This window comes from Chiloscyllium plagiosum, unplaced genomic scaffold (genome assembly GCF_037043375.1).
Source record: "Chiloscyllium plagiosum isolate Xiang-an unplaced genomic scaffold, Cpla_swu_hap1 HiC_scaffold_8, whole genome shotgun sequence".
NCBI lineage: Eukaryota > Metazoa > Chordata > Chondrichthyes > Orectolobiformes > Hemiscylliidae > Chiloscyllium > Chiloscyllium plagiosum.
The window spans coordinates 100,394,865-100,414,398 of record NW_028270146.1 but is presented as its reverse complement, the minus strand read 5'-3'; the positions used below and the strand labels follow the sequence as shown (position 1 = coordinate 100,414,398).

Sequence of the window (19,534 nt, the reverse complement as noted above, 5' to 3'; positions counted from 1 at the left end):
GAGCTTCTTGAAGGGCAGGCTAGCCCAGAGTAGATCCATTTCAATGCAGAGAATGATTTAGTTTTGGAAAAGAGAGAGGCCAGTTGCAACTGTCAGACGTGGAATGGGACAAGTGGAGCGCATCGAGGAGACAATGACCAGAATATGGATTTTTAAAATCTAGGCTGTGGAGAGACAGCAGCGTTAATGTTTCAAGTCCAGTGAGTCTTCCGAAACATTACCCCTGCTTTCTCTCCATAGATGCTGCCAGACCATCTGAGTTTTTTCCAGCAATTTCTGATTTTGTGTCCGATTTCCAGCATGTGCAGTTCTTTAGTTCATTTTCTTTTCTTTATTAATCGACCCGTTTGGACACATTTCTGGAGTAAGTGGGACATGAACGCCGTACTCCTTGTCTATAGGTATGCACACTACCTTTGCACTGCAATATCCAGAAAATATTTCAATAATATCGCGATGGGGGGTAGATTGGAATGAAAACTTATCAAATAAGATGTTTTCGTTGGAAATGTTCAAAGAGACACTGATTGGGATACAGACTAGACATGTCCCCACAGAAAGTAGTGTTGCTTGCCAAGGATGTGGTTAACAAAAAGATCAACATGTACTTAAATAACACATCTAGCATCAGAAGCCGTTGCAGGGCTCTTCTCGGCTATGTGGGAGGGTATAATTGTCAACAAGTCAAAAGAAACCAGGTGGCTGAAAGCTTGGCCAAAGAGGTAGGTTTTAAGGAGCGACTTAATGAGGAGAGAGAGCTGGAGAGACAGCGGTTTAATTAAGATGATAATTCCAGGGCTCAGGGCTAGGCAGCTGAAGACAAAGCTGCAAATGTCTATTTTTTTTCACTCATTCATGGGATGTAGACGTTGAGAGGAAGCATTTATTGCCGGTTCCCATCCCAGGGAGGTGATGTGGAGGCAGGTAAGGCCAGAGATCCAAGCCACTGCTTTGGTTATTTGGTTTCAAATCTCACCATGGCAACTGGTGGAATTTTCATTCAATTATTTTGAATCTGGAGCTTCCCACTCACCTTATTTGTGGTTATCATGGCAACGATCATCGATTGCTATTCAATAATGTCCGTGTCCCTAATTGTAAGCAAACAGACACAGGTTCAAGTCTCACCTACTCCTGAGATGTGCAATGCATCTCTCCGAACACATTGATTCCACTCATATTCTTTAGGGAAGGAAATCTGGGTTTGAGTTGTAAGGAGAGGCTGGATAGGCTGGGACTCTTTTTTTTCACTGGAGCTTATGAGGTTGATAGGTGACCTCAAAGAAGTTTATAAAATCAACAGGGGCATAGACAAAGTGAATGGCAGGTGTCTTTTCCCTAGGGTGGAAGATTTCAAGACTCGGGGGGCATATTTTTAAGGTGAGAAGAGAAAGATTTTAAAAAGACACGAGGGGAAATGTTTTTACATAGAGGGTGGTTCATGGAGATCCAAGATGGCGGCAACCCTGCAAGTCTAAGTCTGTAGTGCTCTGCCCAAGACTCAGGCAAAATGGGCTGCCCACCTCCACCACACCTGCCAAATCATTTAAAATAACTTTTATTTAATACAGTTAGTCATTTTGCACCAAACTTGAGTAGTTTGGTGCTTTGTTAAAATGACTAAGGGAAAGAGGGTGGTTCATGTGTGGAATGAACTTCCAGAGGAAGTGTTGGATGAGGGTATAGCCACAGCGTTTAAAAGACATTTGGATAAGTACATGAATAAGAAATGTTTGGAGGGATATGGGCTAAGCGCAGGTAGGTGGGACTGGTTTAGTTTGGGATCATGATCAGCATGGGCTGTTTGGACTAAAGATTCTGTTTCCGTGCTGTATGTCCCTATGACTCTGGGTTCTGAGGTAGGATCACCACATCCGAAACATTGACTCTGACTTCTCTTCATAGATGCTGCCAGACTAGCTGAGCTTTTCCAGCAACTTCTGTTTTTGACTCTCTGACTCTATCTCATTTGGCCTACAAGTGACTCCAGACTCAAAGCAAAGTGCTTGACTCTTACCCACTCTCTAAAATGACCCTGCCACTCAGTGCAAGGGCAATTAGGGATGGACACCAAATCCTTTCCCAGGAAAGAATGAAGAGAAAGAGAGGGTCTTGTTCAGCTGATTCAGAAGATAATTCAGACTCAACTATCCCTCTGTGGGACCAGAATTATACTTTGACCAGACCAGGGGACTATAGACCAGACTTGCACAAGACCAATTTCCCCAGCAGTAAGGTTGTCACTAGAGTGCTAGCCCAGGCCTCTGGATGAACTATTTCATCTCATAACCATGATGTTATTGTACACCCCGTGATGAGCTGACGAGTGTGAGGGACGTATAAGAGATCAGAGGATGGGAGGATACAGGGTATGAATATCATTGAAAAAAGACATTTTTTCTCAACTCTTTATGTTATGAGATGTAGACCAGCGAAGATGGGCAGCCTTCCTTTCCCTACAATATATTAATGATCAACCATCATGATAGCCATTGACAGAAACGGAAGTTGCTGGAAAGGCTCAGCAGGTCTGGCAGCATCTGTGAAGAGAAATCCAAGTTAATGTTTCAAATCCTGTGATCCTTCCTCAGATAACTCTGATTTCTCTTCACAGATGGACCTGCTGAGCTTTCCCAGCAACTTCTGTTTTTGTTTCTGACTTACAGGATCCACAGTTCTTTTGTTTCTTTATGCTAGCCATTGATGTGACTTGTTTTATGGTTTATTAGTTGAATTTAATTTTCCACCAGCTCCTGTGGCAGCATTTGAACCTGCGTCCCTTAGCCTGGGCCTCTGGAACACCAGTCCAGTGACAATCTTGGTCTGGAGGTGTCATGGAGATGGGGAAGGCCAAAGGCCTGAGAGAATTTGCATGTGAGGATGGGAATTTTAAAATGAAGGCAAGCCCAGTGCAGATTAATGATGTGACAGGGCTTGGAACCTGGTGATAGTTAATGGATGGGCAGAATGTTCTGGATTTGAAGTTTAAAGGAGCTTGTGAAAAATGGGAGAGCTGCCTAGGGGAGAGCATTTGAATGGTCAAATGAGGAAGTCACAAAAACAAGAGTGAAGCTTTTAGCAGCAGATATGCTAATCTGGGGTTATTCAGACTGTGTGAGCAAGAGGGGAATTGGCAGTTTCGATGGCAGAGTGGATATGCGATTGTAAGCTCACAGCATCAGATAGGACAGTTAGGTTATGAAACGTTTCGTTCAGCCTGAGACAGTGAGCAGTCAGGGACATGGAACTGGTGGTAGTGCGGGGCCAAGAGTTTGTGACAGCGACCCAACACATTGGCTTCAAATGTTTAATTGGAGGTAATTTCTGCTCATCTGTAATGAGATGTTCAATGAGCAGTCTGACAAATGAGAGGTGGTCAAGAGAGGTGGTGGTGAGTTTGTCCTGGGCGCTGTCAGTATTGTTAGGGAGCCTCATTTCAAATCTGCACATGATTCTAGCCTTCAGTGAGAGACCCACCCAAATGGACAACGAAGGAGCACTGGAAGAGGGTAGTGTGATCCGCTGTCAAGGACCAAGGCAAATGGAACAGGATGAGGAGCTATTCTCCTGACAGGAACCAAGCATAAGACGTTTGACACAGACAGACAAAGTGGGAGTGAGGGGTTGCAGTTAAATTAGAATTGCTTTTCCCCTCTTAAGCCTGAGATGGTTTGATTTATTTATTTCTCTTTTTACTCCTGCCCCTTACTGAGGTAGACCAAAGGGGTGTTCCCCGAAACCAGGATTTTGGATTTCAATTTTGAAAATACATCCTCGGCAAAAAAAACTTCAGATTAAATCAAAGACGCAATTTATTAGCAAAGCAGCCAGAACACAGGGGAATCGCTTCACTACTCAATCCAAACATACAGGCGCAAAGGGCATTAAGGAAGACAGGTTATAACTGACAATGAGAATAAAATCAGTTTACGTGATTTACAGAGGTCGGTGTCCAGTAAGCAAGTTCCTCAGTGAGCTGGACACTCTCATTTTCCTTCGGGCAGGCCAAGTGCAGGCTTCCTGCAGAGAACAGAGATGGAGGGTCTGAGTCAGGCTGCTAACTCAGTCTGTCCCTCTGGAGTTCGAGCCCCCAGAATCCCAGAATTTTTAGACTTAAGTAATTCGACCACTTCTGATTTCAATCAAGTGACAAGGTATTTCATGGAGTCATACAGCATGGAAACAGACCCTTTGGTCCAAATAGTCCATGTCGACCATGTTCCTGAACTAAACTAGTCCCGTTTGCCTGCTTATGGCCTACATCCCTCCAAACCTTTTCCTATTCATGTACTCAGCCAGATGTCTTTTAAATATTTTAACTGTACCTGCATCTACTACTTCCTCTGGCAGTTTTTTCTACATACGAACCACCTTCTGTTTGTCGAAAGTTGCCACTTATGTCCCTTTTAAATCTTTCTCCTTTCACCTTAAAAAATATGCCCTCTAGTTTTGAACTGCCCTATCCTGGGGAAAAAGCATTTACAATTCACCTTATCTCCTCATGACTTTATAAACCTCAAAAAGGTTACCCCTCAACCTGCTACACTCCAGTGAAAAAAGTCCTAGCCTATCCAACCTGTCCTTATAACTTAACCCCTCCATTCTCGCCAATGAACCCAGGCTTTTGGAATTTCAATTTTGGAAATAAATCAGCAGCAAAAAAATTTAAGATTAAATCAAAGATGGAATTTATTAGCAAAGCAGTCAAAACACAGGGGAATTGCTTTGCTACTCAATCCAAACATACAGGCACAAAGGAAGACAGGACAGGGGAGGAGATCTAGTAAATCTTTTCTGAACCCTCTCCAATTTAATAATATCCTTCATATAGCAGGTGACCAGAACCAGTACTCCAAAAGTGGCCTCACCAACATCCTACACAACCTGAATATGACATCCCAACTCCTGTACTCAGTGGTCTGAGCAATGAAAACAAGTGTGCTTAATGCCTTTTTAAACATCCTGTCTATCTGCTTTCAAAGAACTATGTACCTGAATCAATAGGTCTCTCTGTTCAATGTCCTATCTCAGTGGGCTGACTGGATGGTTGTTGAGCTAACAATGAAGCTTCACCTCCCCCATGAGAACTTCCATTGCATGGTGATGAAGTAACTAATAGCATTAGCGTCCACTTTAACATAATGATATTTTGAGGCTTTCCTTTGCCCAGATTTAGCTGGGGGCAGGCAACCCCCATTTCTCCAAGCCCTCTGTGTAAGCTTTCACTGGAATGTCTATACAATGCAAGGGATTTAGAAGCTTCTAGAAATATGATCATGTGATCAGCCTCAGCCATTTTAAGAGTCCAGTGAAGTGGTCCATTTTTCAAAGAAACAGAATTTCAGTACAATGTAGAAAAGAATCCAGTTTTCCTAACTATTTCTCTTCATGCCCCTTCACCATGACATCTTGGGCGGCACGGTGGCACAGCAGTTAGCACTGCTGCCTCACAGCGCCGGAAACCCGGGTTCAATTCCCGCTTCAGGCGACACTGTGTGGAGTTTGCACGTTCTCCCCGTGTCTGTGTGGGTTTCCTCCGGGTGCTCAGGTTTCCTCCCACAGTCCAAAGATGTGCAGGTCAGGTGAATTGGCCATGCTAAATTGCCCATAGTGTTAGGTAAGGGGTAAATGTAGGGGTATGGGTGGGTTGCGCTTCGGCGGGTCGGTGTGGACTTGTTGGGCCGAAGGGCCTGTTTCCACACTGTAATGTAATGTAATGTAATCTAATCTAATCTTGGTAAGAGCTATTTCAGCAGGAAGCAGAAATCTGATCAGCGAGGGGTAGAAGAAAGACCCCAGGGAAAATAGCCACAGGTCTGAACTGACAGCACATTCGAGGATTTTGGAGAGAAATTGGAGATGGAGTGATGGTTTGCAAGTGCAGAGAGGTCGAGGCTGGCTTGTTCAGGATTGGTCTACACACTCAGAACTGAGCCTCTGCTGTTTTCTTGCACTTGCGCATGGAGAGTGGGTGTTGCTGGCTGCCCCAGCATTTATTGCCCATCCTGAATCGCCCCTTGGGAAGGTGGTAGTGGGCTGCCTTCTTGAACTGCTGATGTTCCTGGGCTGAAGGTAGACCCACAATGCCCTCAGGGAGGGAGTTCCAGGATTTGGACCCAGCGACACTGTCAGAATGGCGATATATTTCCAAGTGAGGTTGGTGAGTGGCTTGGAGGGGAACTTGCATTTGGTGTCCCCATGTATCTGCTGCTCTTATCCTTCTAGATGGAAGTATTCATGGATTTGGAAGGTGCTGTCTGAGGATCTTTGGTGAATTTTTGCCATGCATCTTGTAGATGGTACACATTGCTGCTACTGTGCATCAGTGGTGGAGGGAGTGGATATGGTTGAGGAGAAAGTGAGGTCTGCAGATGCTGGAGATCAGAGCTGAAAATGTGTTGCTGGAAAAGCGCAGCAGGTCAGGCAGCATCCAGGGAACAGGAGAATCGATGTTTCGGGCATAAGCCCTTCTTCAGGAATGAGGAAAGTGTGTCCAGCAGGCTAAGATAAAAGGTAGGGAGGAGGGACTTGGGGGAGGGGCGTCGGAAATGTGATAGGTGGAAAGAGGTCAAGGTGAGGGTGATAGGTCAGACTGGGCTGGGGACGGAGAGGTCAGGAAGAAGATTACAGGTTAGGAAGGCGGTGCTGAGTTCGATGGATTTGACTGAGACAAGGTGGGGGGAGGGGAAATGAGGAAACTGGTGAAATCCGAGTTCATCCCTTGTGGTTGGAGGGTTCCTAGGCGGAAGATGAGGCGCTCTTCCTCCAACCGTCGTGTTGTTGTGGTCTAGCGATGGAGGAGTCCAAAGACCTGCATATCTTTGGTGGAGTGGGAGGGGGAGTTTTCATGGACAAAATGAACGTGAAATGGACCTGAGAAAGAAGCTGGAGCAAGATGTCAGTTTCAGCACTTGAGAAGGTAGAAGGGGGAAATGTGACTGAGGCAGCTCAATGGTGTGGTCAACTTGAGTGAAAGGTCAATGTACCATTCACACTTATTGTTGGAGGTGAGGATGGGAGAGGTGGAGGGAGGCAGATGAAATTAGGGGGATAGTTGATGGCAGAGGACCAAACCTATGCATCTCAGAATTATCTATCAGAATGTGTATGTTGGTGTACTGGGTCCAGTTATTTACTGGCTCCACTAGAGTAGTGTTTTCTAGAACAATGAGAGTACGGTAGGCACCCACCACCCCCATACCCGCAAGAGTTAAGTTCCAGGACCTACCGTGGATAGGAGTGAACCCATTCATTTAAATGGGAAACCTCCCTTCCCAGCAGCTTCCTGGTCCCTGGTGCTGGAATGTACCCTGTAGTGTGTTTGGGCCATGGTAAACCACAGGTAAGCTCAACCACAGAAAACCATTCCATGGATACCGGGGTAACTCTGTATTATTATACCAGACGTGCTGATCTACTGGGATCCATTAATTCATCAATAGTGTGCGAGCTTGCCAAAGGACATCAGGCTGTGGTGGTACTTGTACTGTTGGAGATTAATGACGAAAGCAAGTATGCACCATTAGAGGTCATGTCTGTATTGATTGGACCAGGGAGTGAGGATAGGGGCCATATCAGATCCAATGACTGGGCAGCCAGATAGTTTTACTTAGGACTAGATCCTCAAAGGTGTGGAAATGACTGGGGTCAACAACATGGAGTCATAGAGTCATACAGCATGAAACAGACCCTTCGGTCCATGCTGACCAGATATCCTAAACTATTCTAGCCCCATTTGCCAGCACCTGGTCCATATTCCTCTAAACCCTTCCTATTCATAGACCCATCCAGATGCCTTTTAAATGTTGTAATTGTACCTGCCCCTACCAGTTCCTCTGGCAGCTTATTCCATACATGCACCACCCTTTGCATGAAAAGGTTGCCCCTTAGGTCCCTTTTATATCTTTCCCCTCTCACCCTAAACCTATGCCCTCTATTTCTGCACTCCCCCATCCCAGGGAAAAGACCTTGTCTATTTATCCTATCCATGCCCCTCATGATTTTATAAACCTCGATAAGGTCACCCCTCAGCCTCCGACAGCCCCAGCCTATTCAGCCTCTCTCTCTAGCACAAAATTCCAACTCTGGCAACATCCTTGTAAATCCTTTCCGAACCTTTCAAGTTTCAAAGTTATTGAGTGAATAAAGAGCCAAGGGCCAGAGAGCTGGGTCTTTATTCGTGGTATTGTAGGTGACTTGAGAAAGGCTTTATCCTGGGGATGGGAACAGTGAGATCGCGAGGGCACTGAGAAGAGAAATGTGTTGGGGAAAGAATACAAGGAAGGTTCCTTTAACGTTTTTTCATGAGATGTGACCACCATCACGTGGCACAGCCAGCATTTCTTGCCCATTCCTAATTGCCCTTGAACAAAGTAGCTTATTTGGCCATTTCAGAGGGCAACCAAGAGTCAGTCATGTTGCTATGGGTCTGGAGTCACAAATCGGCCAGACCGAGTAAGGATGGCAGATTTCCATCCCTAAAGGGCATTAGTGAACCAGGTGGATTTTTGTGACAACTGACAACAGATAGATGAGTCTGGAGTCACAAATCGGCCAGACCGAGTAAGGATGGCAGATTTCCATCCCTAAAGGGCATTAGTGAACCAGGTGGATTTTTGTGACAACTGACAACAGATAGATGGGCAACATTTGAACTAGTTTTTATTCGAGATTTTAAAATTCAAATTATACCATCTGCCATGCGATTCGAACACATATCCCCAGAGCATTAGCCTGGGGCTCTGGATTACTCGCCCAGTCACATTATGACCCGGTACCCTGGCAGAGCCAGTAAATGATTGGACCCAGTACACCAACATATGCAACGTGGTAGTCGATCCAGTGGATCCCAATATGTTAGCAAGTCCAATATAATAATGCTCTAATTGTTCTAAAAAGTACTGCATTCTGGTGTATCCATTCACTAATGGTGAGTTGACAGATGCAGGGTGGTTATCCCTTGTGGGTGAGTTCTGAACTGGGGGCAAGATTAGAGTGGTGCTGGAAAAGCACAGCAGGTCAGGCAGCATCCAAGGAGTAGGAAAATCGACATTTCAGGCAAAATTCCTGATGAAGGGCTTTTGCCCGAAATGTCGATTTTCCTGCTGCTTGGATGCTGCCTGACCTGCTGTGTTTTTCCAGCACCACGCTAATCTTGACTCTAATCTCCAGCATCTGCAGTACCCATTTCTGCCTACTGAACTGGGGGGGGCATTGTTTTAACATTGTTGGTTACCCTTTTAGGACAGAGATGAGGAGAACAGTTTTTCTCAAGAGGATTGTGCAACTCTGCTTCAAGAGGCGGGAGATGGTGGGTCATTGGATATTTTTCAGGTGGAGCTGGGTGTATTCTTGTTAGGCAATGGAATCAGAGGTTAGCGGGGTGGATGGGAAGGTGGAATTCAAAACACAAGCAAATCAGCCGTGACCTTATTAAATAGCAGAACAGGCTCGAAGGGCTGAATGGCCTATTTATGGTCCTATTTCACAGATATGTTATTGTGTGTAATTGGTTCCAAGGTGTTTGTGCATAAAGTACAATAGTGAATCCAGCATATCATGAGTTGGAGTTGGGAGTTCATGTGGAGGTTGTAGAGGGTGTTGGTGAGTCCTCTTCTGGAGCATTGTGTTCTGTTCTGGTTGCCCTGTTATAGGGAGGATACTATTAAACTGGAGACGGTTTGGAGGAGGTTTACCAGGATGTTGCTGCGAATTTGAGTTATGTGGAGAGGCTGGAAGGCTGGAATTTCTTTCACTGGAGCATAGGAAGCTGAGGGGTGCCTTATAGCGGTTTGTAAACTCATGACAGGTACAGATAAGATGAATGTCAGATGTCTTTTCCCTACAGTGGGGTTTTCAAAGCTAGGGAGCATATTTTTAAGGTGAGAGGGGAAAGACATGAGGCAATATTTTTACACGGAGGGTAGTTTGTGTTTGGAATGAACTTCCAGAGGATATAGTGGATATGGATACTGTTACAATGTTTAAAAGACATTTGGATAGGTTCATGAATTAAAAAAAAATGTTGGAGGGATATGGGCCAACAGCAGGATGGTGGGACCAGTTTAGTTTGGGATTATGGTTGGCATGGACTGATTGGACTGAAGAGGCCTGGTTCTGTGCTGTGATAGATTCTATGACTCTGTTAGTGAATTCACTGACCTGGAGTCAATGTATGATGATGTTAATACACAAGTAGTTCCAGTGTACTTGGAGATCCAAGGTTTAGGCAAAATCAGTATAATAAGGTTTCCAATAAATGAGTGAATTCAGTTTACAATCTAATCAAAATTGGTCAGTGGAGAAGGTTACCTCAGAGTACAACGGGATCTTGACTAGATGGGCCGATGGGCTGAGGAGTGGCAGGTAGAGTTTAATTTAGATAACTTGAGGTGCTACATTTTGGAAAGGCAAATCAGAGCAGGACTTAATGGTAAAGTCCTGGGGAGTGTTGCAGAATAAAGAGACCTTGGAGTGCAGGTTCATAGTTCCTTACAAATGGAGTAGGAGGTAGATAGGATAGTGAAGAAGGTGTGTGGTAAGCTTTCTCTTCTTGGTCAATGCATGGAGTATAGGAGGTTGTATCATGGCTGTATAGGGCATTGTTTAGGTCACTATTGGAATACTGCGCTCAATTCTGATCTCCTTCCTGTCGGAAGGATGTTGTGAAACTTGAAGGGGTTCAGAAAAGATTTACAAGGATGGTGCCAGGGTTGGACGGTTTGACCAAAATGGAGAGGCTGAATTGGCTGGGGCTATTTTTTCTGGAGGCTGAGGGGTGACATTATCGAGGTTCATAAAATCATGAGGGGATTGGTTAGGGTAAATAGGCAAGGTTTTTTCTGCAGGATAGGAGAATCCAAAACTAGAGCGCATGGGTTTAAGGTAAGAGGGAAAGATTTAAAAGGGACCTCGGCGCAACCTTTTCACACAAAGGGTGGTGCGTGTATGGAATGAGCTGCCAGAGGAGATGGTACAAATGCAACATGTAAAGGACATTTGGATGGTTACATGCCTAGGAAGAGTTTAGAGAGATCTGGGTCAAGTGCTGGCAAATGGGACTAGATTCATTTAGGATATTTGTTCAGCAAGGATGAGTTGGGCTAAAGGATCTGATTCCATGCTGTAAATCTCTATGACTCTAAGTATACCAGTGGATTCATTGTCCTAACATATCCAATATACCATTAGATCCTGTATCCCATTGAATTCTGCATTTTAACAGATCCATTGTACCAGCAGGTACAGCACACTGACAAATCTGATACCAGTGTGCTATGTAAAGTCACCATCTTCCAACCAGATTAAGGGCTGCTCTCTCATTAGAGAGAGAGGACTGGTGGCAGTTTAACCTGAGGGTCACCATGCCTCAGATGAGGGGAGAGGTTGAGAAGGAAGGACTTTCACCAGTGACTGACCTCAGCCAGTGTAGGAATTGAACCCATGCTGTTGTTAGTCTGCATCACAAACCAGTCGTCCAGCCAACTGAGCTAACCAACCTCCCCTATCTAGTGCACTAATATATTGATGGACCGAGTACACTTGTGAGTATAATGTATTAGTGGAACAAGGGCACTGGCAGTAAACTGGTGATCCAGTGTGCTGACAGATTTACTGCACTAATTGATCAAATGTGCTGGTGGATCTAACATAATCATTGACCCGGTGTATGGGTCCAATATATTGGTTTGTCTGGTGTACCATAGGATCCAGACAATGAATGTTGGCTGATCCTTTGTAGTATAGCCGCAGATGTGGCCCACTGCTTGGGGGCTGGGTGACAATGGGCACTAGTAGGTATGAAGATTGGACTGGGTTGGGGGTGAAACAGGATCACTGTCACCCGATGAGTCTTTTTCTCGCAGCGGACGGGTTTGGCTGAAACTTACGTTTGAATCTTTACCGAAGGTTGACCAGTTTGAGCGGAATGGTGGAGTAATTCCCAACGGTGCTCCGAGGTCAGGGCGGAGTGCAGTAACAAGCGCTGAGCAGAAGCAGGCCGGAGCCACGCCCACACTGAACCCTGACTCCATGCCAATAACAGGGAATGTCGCCCGGCAACCGCCCGGTCCGAGAGAGCCTGGCTCCCACCGGAATAGCTGCCCACAGCTGGTTCTAACTCACCGTGAAATCCAACCTACCGGGGAAGGCCAAAGAGTTACACACGAACAGTTCAGGAGTGCCATGGCAATGGTGGTCAACCAGACTGACCCCAGGAAACACCTGGAGACCCTCAGTCAGATTGGGGAGGGCTCCACTGGCATTGTGTGTGTGGCCACCGAGATACTTACAGGCCGCAGGGTAGCAGTGAAAAGAATGGACTTGAGGACACAGCAGCGCAGGGAGCTGCTGTTCAATGAGGTAAGGACCAGCAATGATAGGTACTCAGCATGGTCACCCAGGAAAGGGGAAAACAGCACTGAGGACCATCGATCAGTCAGAGAAAGAGAGATCTAGGGTCAGGGAGACAGAGACAGAGGGATCTAGGGTCAAGGGTACGGAGAGAGAGGGATTGAGAGACTGGGATTGAGACTCCGAGACAGAGAGAAGGTCAGAGATACAGAGAGGGGGATTGAGGGTCAGAGAGAGGGGACTCAAGGTCAGAGATATGGAGGGGGGGTCGAAGGTCAGAGAGGGAATGGAGGGTCAGGAATACAGAGAGAGAAATACCGAGGGGATTGGCTAGAGATACTGAGAGAGGGGATCAGTTAGAGTTACCGAGAGAGGGGATCAGTTAGAGTTACCGAGAGAGGGGATCGGTTAGAGTTACCGAGAGAGGGGATCGGTTAGAGTTACCGAGAGAGGGGATCGGTTAGAGGTACCGAGAGAGGGGATCGGTTCGAGGTACCAAGAGAGGGGATCGGTTAGAGGTACACAGAGAGTAAGGATTGGTTAGAGTTACCGAGAGAAGGGATCGGTTCGAGTTACCGAGAGAAGGGATCGGTTAGAGTTACCGAGAGAGGGGATCGGTTCGAGGTACCAAGAGAGGGGATCGGTTAGAGGTACACAGAGAGTAAGGATTGGTTAGAGTTACCGAGAGAAGGGATCGATTCGAGGTTCAATGATGGTTGCGACGAGATTAGTGGCAGAGCGTTGCCTCCACCCAGCCAGCTCCCAATCACTGTGCGATCTCTTTGATCTGTTCTTCAGGTTGTGATCATGAGAGACTATCACCATGAGAATGTGGTGGAGATGTACAGCAGCCACCTTGTTGGGGATGAATTGTGGGTGGTCATGGAGCTGCTGCAGGGAGGTGCACTCACCGATATCATCTCCTACACCAGGTATGCTTGCAGCAGCCTCTGCCATCCAGGAACAGGGTTGTGAAAGCACAGTGAACCTCTCTGACCTTTTACTGTGAGCTCAGTTGGAGCACTGTGTCTGATATTGATCACGTCGCAATTGGATGGCCAATGGCATGAAGTGATGGTGCAGCACAGATGGGTTAATCTCCATTCCACCATTTCTATATTGGCTAATTCTCTCCAGATGAATCGTAGTCTTATGAATAATCTTTATTTATTAATTGAATATAAATAAGTATTCGTTACTCTTGCATCACTGGCAAGATTGACATTTGTTGCTGATCCGCTAATTATCCTTGAACTGAGTGGCTTGCTAGACTATTTGAAGGAAAAACAGTAGGCCACTCAGCCCTTCAAACCTGCTCTCCCGTTCAATAATATTGTAGCAGATCTGAAGAAGGGCCTGTGCCCGAAACGTCGAATCTCCTGTTCCCTGGATGCTGCCTGACCTGCTGTGCTGTTCCAGCAATAAAGTTTCAACTTTGATCTCCAGCATCTGCAGACCTCACTTTCTCCTCAAGTTACCTCAGGATCTTTTATGTTTAAGTTCAGTCCCTTCAGACTTGTTCTAAACTCCCAAGGACACAGAGCCAGCCTGTCTAGCCTTTCCTCACAATGCAGTCTGCTCACTCCAACTATTAGCAGTTACCTTCTCTAACTGCTTCCAATGCATTAACATGCTGCTGTGAGTACAGTGACCAGTACTCTACACAGAACTCCAGAGGTAGTCTCACCAATGCCCTGTATAACTGAAGCATAAACACCCTATTCTTCCACACAATTCCCCTCACAATAAAATATAACATTCTGTGAGTTTTCCTAATTATAGATTTTACCTGTCTACTAACCTTCTGTGATTCATTCATTCCTCGCCTATCCAGGAACCTTCTGGGACACCCAGATCTCTTTGCATTTCAGAGCTATGCAATCTTTCACCTTTTAGATAATGTGCCTTCTTTCTATTCTTTGTGCTAAAATGGACAATTTTACCCTTTTCCACATTATACTCCATTCACCAGACCTTGCCTCACTCACAAGCTGTCTACATCCCTTTGTAGGATCCTGTATCCTCTTCATGACTCAGTTTCTATCTATCTTTGTGTCATCAGTAAACTTAGCGACCATTCCTTTATCCAAATCACTTACATAAATTTTAAAGGACGGTTGCCCCACAACTAAGCACGGTAGCACACCACTTGTGACATCCTATCTGACTGAAAAAGACCCATTCAAGCCTCCTGTTAGTAACCAATCTTATACCCACACCAGTCTTTGGTGTGGCACAGTGGCTTAGTGGTTAGCACTGCTGCCCCCACAGGTACCCAGGTTTGATTCCAGCCTGGGGTGACTGTGTGGATTTACATGTCTTCCCCATGTCTGCTTGGGTTTCTGCCCACAGTCCAAAGATGTGCAGGCTAGGTAGTTTGGCCATGCTAAATTGCCCTATAGTGTCCAGGGCAAGTTAGATGGATTAAACCATGGGAAGTGCAGGGTAGAGGGATGAGACTGAATAGGATGCTGTTCTGAAGGGTCAGTGTGGACTTAATGGTCTGAATGGCCTGCTTCCACATTGTAGGGATTCTATGTGACACCTTATCAAATGCCTTGGTACAATACATTCACTGGTTCCTCGTTTTATCTAAAGCACAAGTTACAAAAGAACTCCAATAGATTAGTTAAACACTATTTCCCTTTGACAAAACCATGTTGGCTCTGTCTGATGACCTTGAAATTATCCAAATGCCATCTTTATAGGTCAGGTAAGAGGCAACCACATTACTGTGGGCCTGGAGTCATACATTGGGCAGGGCAGAGACGAATGGCAGATTTCCTTCCCTCAAGTTCATTAGTGAACCAAATTTGATTTTGCAACAGTCGACAGTGGTTGCTATTAGACTAGTTTTTCTCTTTAAAAAAAGAACATTTCACCTGGTGGGATTTGAACTCACATCTCCAGAACATTAACTGAGTATTCTAGATCATTCTTTGAGTGAAACTACCACCTACACCACCACTTCCCTGCAGTGAACTGGCTGGGGATTTGTACATAAGATAATTGAGAGACTCTCTGATTTCCTCATGTCCTGTTAAACACGGAAGTTTGTAGAAAGTTACCATGTCAGGATGTCTGCAGTCACAGGGAGAGTTTCCCAGCTCAGATTTGGGCATTCCAGTTTGAGCTGTTTACTGTTGACGTTTCGCAAGGTTCGGCTATCAGGGCTGGTCATGATGTGAGGACTTCCTCATCCTCACAGACAATTCTCACACACAATCAACATGCTTGTCCCTGCATTATTTCCACCTGCACAGACATATTGGCACCTAGCTTTCCCCATCAGCAATATATTCCAAGAACTGAGCGCAAACCCTATCATTACTCCAGCTCACTTGATGTACTCCTTGTAATTAGATTCCAGCCTGCTGTTAGTCTGCATAATTACAAAGCAAAACCTGCTCAACCAGGTCCATTCGTTCACATAGTGGAATCTATAGGATAACTTGGTAAAGATATTTTAAATTATCTAGGATGGAGTGTAACTGAATAGAAACAGACTTATTTTAATGACTAAGTCTAAAGCACAAAGGATTAGAATATTGCTGATGTGGATGGCAAACATCAAGCTGTTGGGTTGGGTCCAATTTCAACAGCATTTGACCCAAGTTAATCTTCATCGCATCACTGTTTGACCCTGACAGGTGTCACTTTGGCTCCATTCACTCTCTGACCCCGAGGCTCACTCTCTGACCCCACTCACTCTCTGACCCCAGGGCTGTCTTTGACCCCAGTCACTTCCTGACCCCCAGCAGGTTTCACTCTGACCCCAGTCACACCCTGACCCCAACAGGTTTCACTCTGACCTCAATCTCTCCCTGACCACCAGTTTCAGTCTGATCCCAGTCATTCCCTAACCTCAAGTTTCACTCTGACCCCAGTCACTCTCTGACCCCAACAGGTGACACTCTGACCCCAGTCACTCCCTGACCCCAGATGACACTCTGACCCCAGTCATTCACTGATCCCCACAAGTGTCACTCTGACCCGTCATTCCCTAACCCTAGGTTTCACTCTGACCCCAATCACTCCTTGACCCCAGATGTCACTCTGACCCCAGTCATTTCCTGACCCCAGGTTTCACTCTAACCCTAGTCACTCCCTGTTCCCAGTCACTCCCTGACCCCAGGTGTCACTCTGACTCCAGGCACTCCCTGAACCCAGGTGTCACTCTGACCCCAGTCACTCCCTGACCCCAGGTGTCACTCTGACCCTAGTCACTCTCTGAACCCAGGTGTCACTCTGACCCTAGTCACTCCCTGAACCAGGTGTCACTCTGATCCCAGTCACTCCCTGAACCCAGGTGTCACTCTGACCCCAGCCACTCCCTGATCCCAGATGTCACTCTGACCCACATCACTTTCTCTATATGTTCCGATACCTGATAAATTATGTTTAGTAATTATCCTGAATTAATTGCTCATACAGGATGGATGAGGAGCAGATCGCTACTGTTTGCCTGTCAATACTGAAAGCTCTGGCGTATCTCCATTCCCACGGTGTGATCCATCGAGACATCAAGAGTGACTCCATTCTGCTGACACTTGACGGACGGGTAAGAGGCAACTGTGCTCAAAGTTATCATTACAACCTTTCAAAACCGGGGCAGTTACATGTTTGAGCACCCAGTGGAGGGCAGGCAGGAATGGGGTTGGACTCCTCACCTGGCCTGCTCTGGTTTGAGCCAATGGAGGATGATAGTGAGGGTGCTGAATTTCACTAGGAACTGGACTGCACAGACATTGGTGGTTGTCCACTCCATTTAGTAGCAAGCTGTAACTTTGTGACTGTGTCAGAAACAGCAGCCAGAACAGCAGGGAGCTCTGAGGAAAACCCGCTGTCAGCACTTGAGGCAAATTTTAACCCAGAGAGAAATAAAACTGGATCTGGGTGAGACGGGAAGCAGCAAGTTAGATACTCGCAAATTTGTCATGACCCTGACCTTTTCCAGTTTTTATGGAGGGTTGGTATTGTAATTATTTCCTGCATCTGATGATTCATTTCCACATGTCCAGATGACCCAGGCAGCAGCTAAAGGGAGACTAGGGATGCTACTGCCAGCACTTTGCAGCGCGGCTTGTGGGCTGAGAGGAACAGGGATGTTCGAGCCCTTTCCCCCACCATGGCACAGCGGGAGAACTTCTCACTCCCAGCTGAACTGCTGGCCGTGCTGCAGTTCCTTGCAATGCCAGGAGGCAGGGACCATTGTTGACAGTGCCCTTGGGAACTGGGGTACCACGTGTTGGTCTGAGATCCTGTCTGTTGGCTGAGATATGGCAGACGTTTGGGTTCAGGAGGCTGAATTTAAGAAGCTCAGTAGACCGATGGGCAGGCACGCCTGCTGACTGGGTTACCCTCCCTGGGTGGGGATGGGATTGGTATCTACAACCACTGGATTTTACAGTCCACCAGCAGCCTGCCCCTCGTAAACCCACTGATAGGACAAGTGTATAATCCACCCCTCTCTCGCGTTTACTCTCCATCTCTCTGTCTCTCTGAAGGTTAAGCTCTCAGACTTTGGGTTTTGTGCCCAAGTGAATGAGGAGATTCCAAGGCGTAGGTCTTTAGTTGGGACTCCGTACTGGATGGCTCCGGAAGTGATCGCCCGGTTACCATACGGACCAGAGGTAAATCCGGCTGGGGGTGGGAAGTGAGCAGGGAGGGGGTGCAAGAGCCAGCCAATGTCAGCAAGGGAAAGTGAGGTTGACCGGAGGTCAGGCAGTAGGTCAGGTCAGGCGAGATGGAGTTGGAGTGTAGCATCAGTAAGGGGAAGAGCTGTCACCAGCCACCCATTTCCTGAAACCAGGAAGACAATGCAATCGTTTGCAATCGAGTCACTATGAGATTCATTTTTAGGAGTTAGAGTTAGGAAGGGGACCTTCTAAAGGGAGATATAGTGAGGAGTAATTGTGGCCGATTAATTAAGGATATTAAAGAAAAGGACAGTGCAGGGAACCAGAGCTGGGACATGATATTCGAAGGAGGTCAGATAGGTTAGACTACCCAACATGCTGCTAAGGACATTGGTGAAGCCTCTTCTGGAGTACTGTGTGCAGTTCTGGTAGCCCGGTTATAGGAAGGATGTTACTCAACTGGAGAGCATTCAGAAATGATTTACCAGGATGTTACTGTGAACAGAGGGTTTAAGTTATAAACATAAACTGGATAGGCTGGAGCATGGGAGGTTGAGGGGTGACTTTATTGAGGTTGATAAAATCATGAGGGGCACAGATAAGGTAGGATGTAGAACATGGAAACATAGAACATAGAACATTACAGCACAGTACCTTTGGCCCTTGATGTTGCGCCGACCTGTGAAACCAATCTAAGGGAGAAAGTGAGGACTGCATATACTGGAGATTGGAGCTGAAAATGTGTTGCGGGAAAAGTGCAGCAGGTCAGGCAGCATCCAAGGAGCAGGAGAATTGATGTTTCGGGCATGAGCCCTTCTAAAACCAATGAAATCAATCTAAAGCCCATCTAACCTGCACTATTCCATTCTGGTCCAAACGTTTATCCAATGACCGTTTAAATGCCCTTTAATGTTGATGAGTTCACTACTGTTATAGGCAGGGTATTCCACGACCTTGCTACTCTGAGTAAAGAACCTACCTTGACATATGTCCTATATCTATCCCCCCTCAATTGAACACTATGTCCCCTCGCTAGCCATCACCATCCGAGGAAAAAGGCTCTCACTGTCCACCCTATCTAATCCTCAGATCATCTTGTATGCCTATTTTAAATCACCTCTTAACCTTCTTCTCTCCAACGAAAACAGCCTCAAGTCCCTCAGCCTTTCTTCATAAGAACTTCCCTCCTAATAAATCTCCTCTGAACCCTTTCCAAAGCTTACACATCCTTCCTATAATGCAGTGACCAGAACTGTACGTGATACTCCAAATGCGGCCACACCAGAGTTTTATACAGCTACAGCATGACCTCATGGCTTTGAAACTCCAATGAAAGCTAACACACCATATGCCTTCTTAACAACCCTTTCAACCTGGGTGGCAACTTTCAGGGATCCATGTAAATGGACATTGAGATCCCTCTGCTCATCCACTCTACCAAGAATCATACCATTAGCCCAGTATTCTATATTCTTGTTGCTCTTTCCAAAGTGAATCACCTCATACTTTTCCGCATTAAACACCATTTGCCACCTCTTAGCCCA

At 46.1% G+C, this 19,534-nt stretch overlaps 1 protein-coding gene across 2 annotated transcripts in view; it reads left to right on the top strand.

Annotated features, from left to right (window-relative positions):
• Positions 1 to 19,534, top strand: part of LOC122553999 (serine/threonine-protein kinase PAK 4-like) — a 61,554-nt gene that overhangs the window by 24,580 nt on the left and 17,440 nt on the right. For both annotated transcript variants that reach the window (XM_043698485.2, XM_043698486.2), the window contains exons 4-7: positions 11,908 to 12,360; positions 13,150 to 13,283; positions 16,786 to 16,912; positions 17,859 to 17,984. In XM_043698485.2, the coding sequence (XP_043554420.2) occupies positions 11,908 to 12,360; positions 13,150 to 13,283; positions 16,786 to 16,912; positions 17,859 to 17,984 (840 nt within the window). The remainder of the gene's footprint in view (positions 1 to 11,907; positions 12,361 to 13,149; positions 13,284 to 16,785; positions 16,913 to 17,858; positions 17,985 to 19,534) is intronic.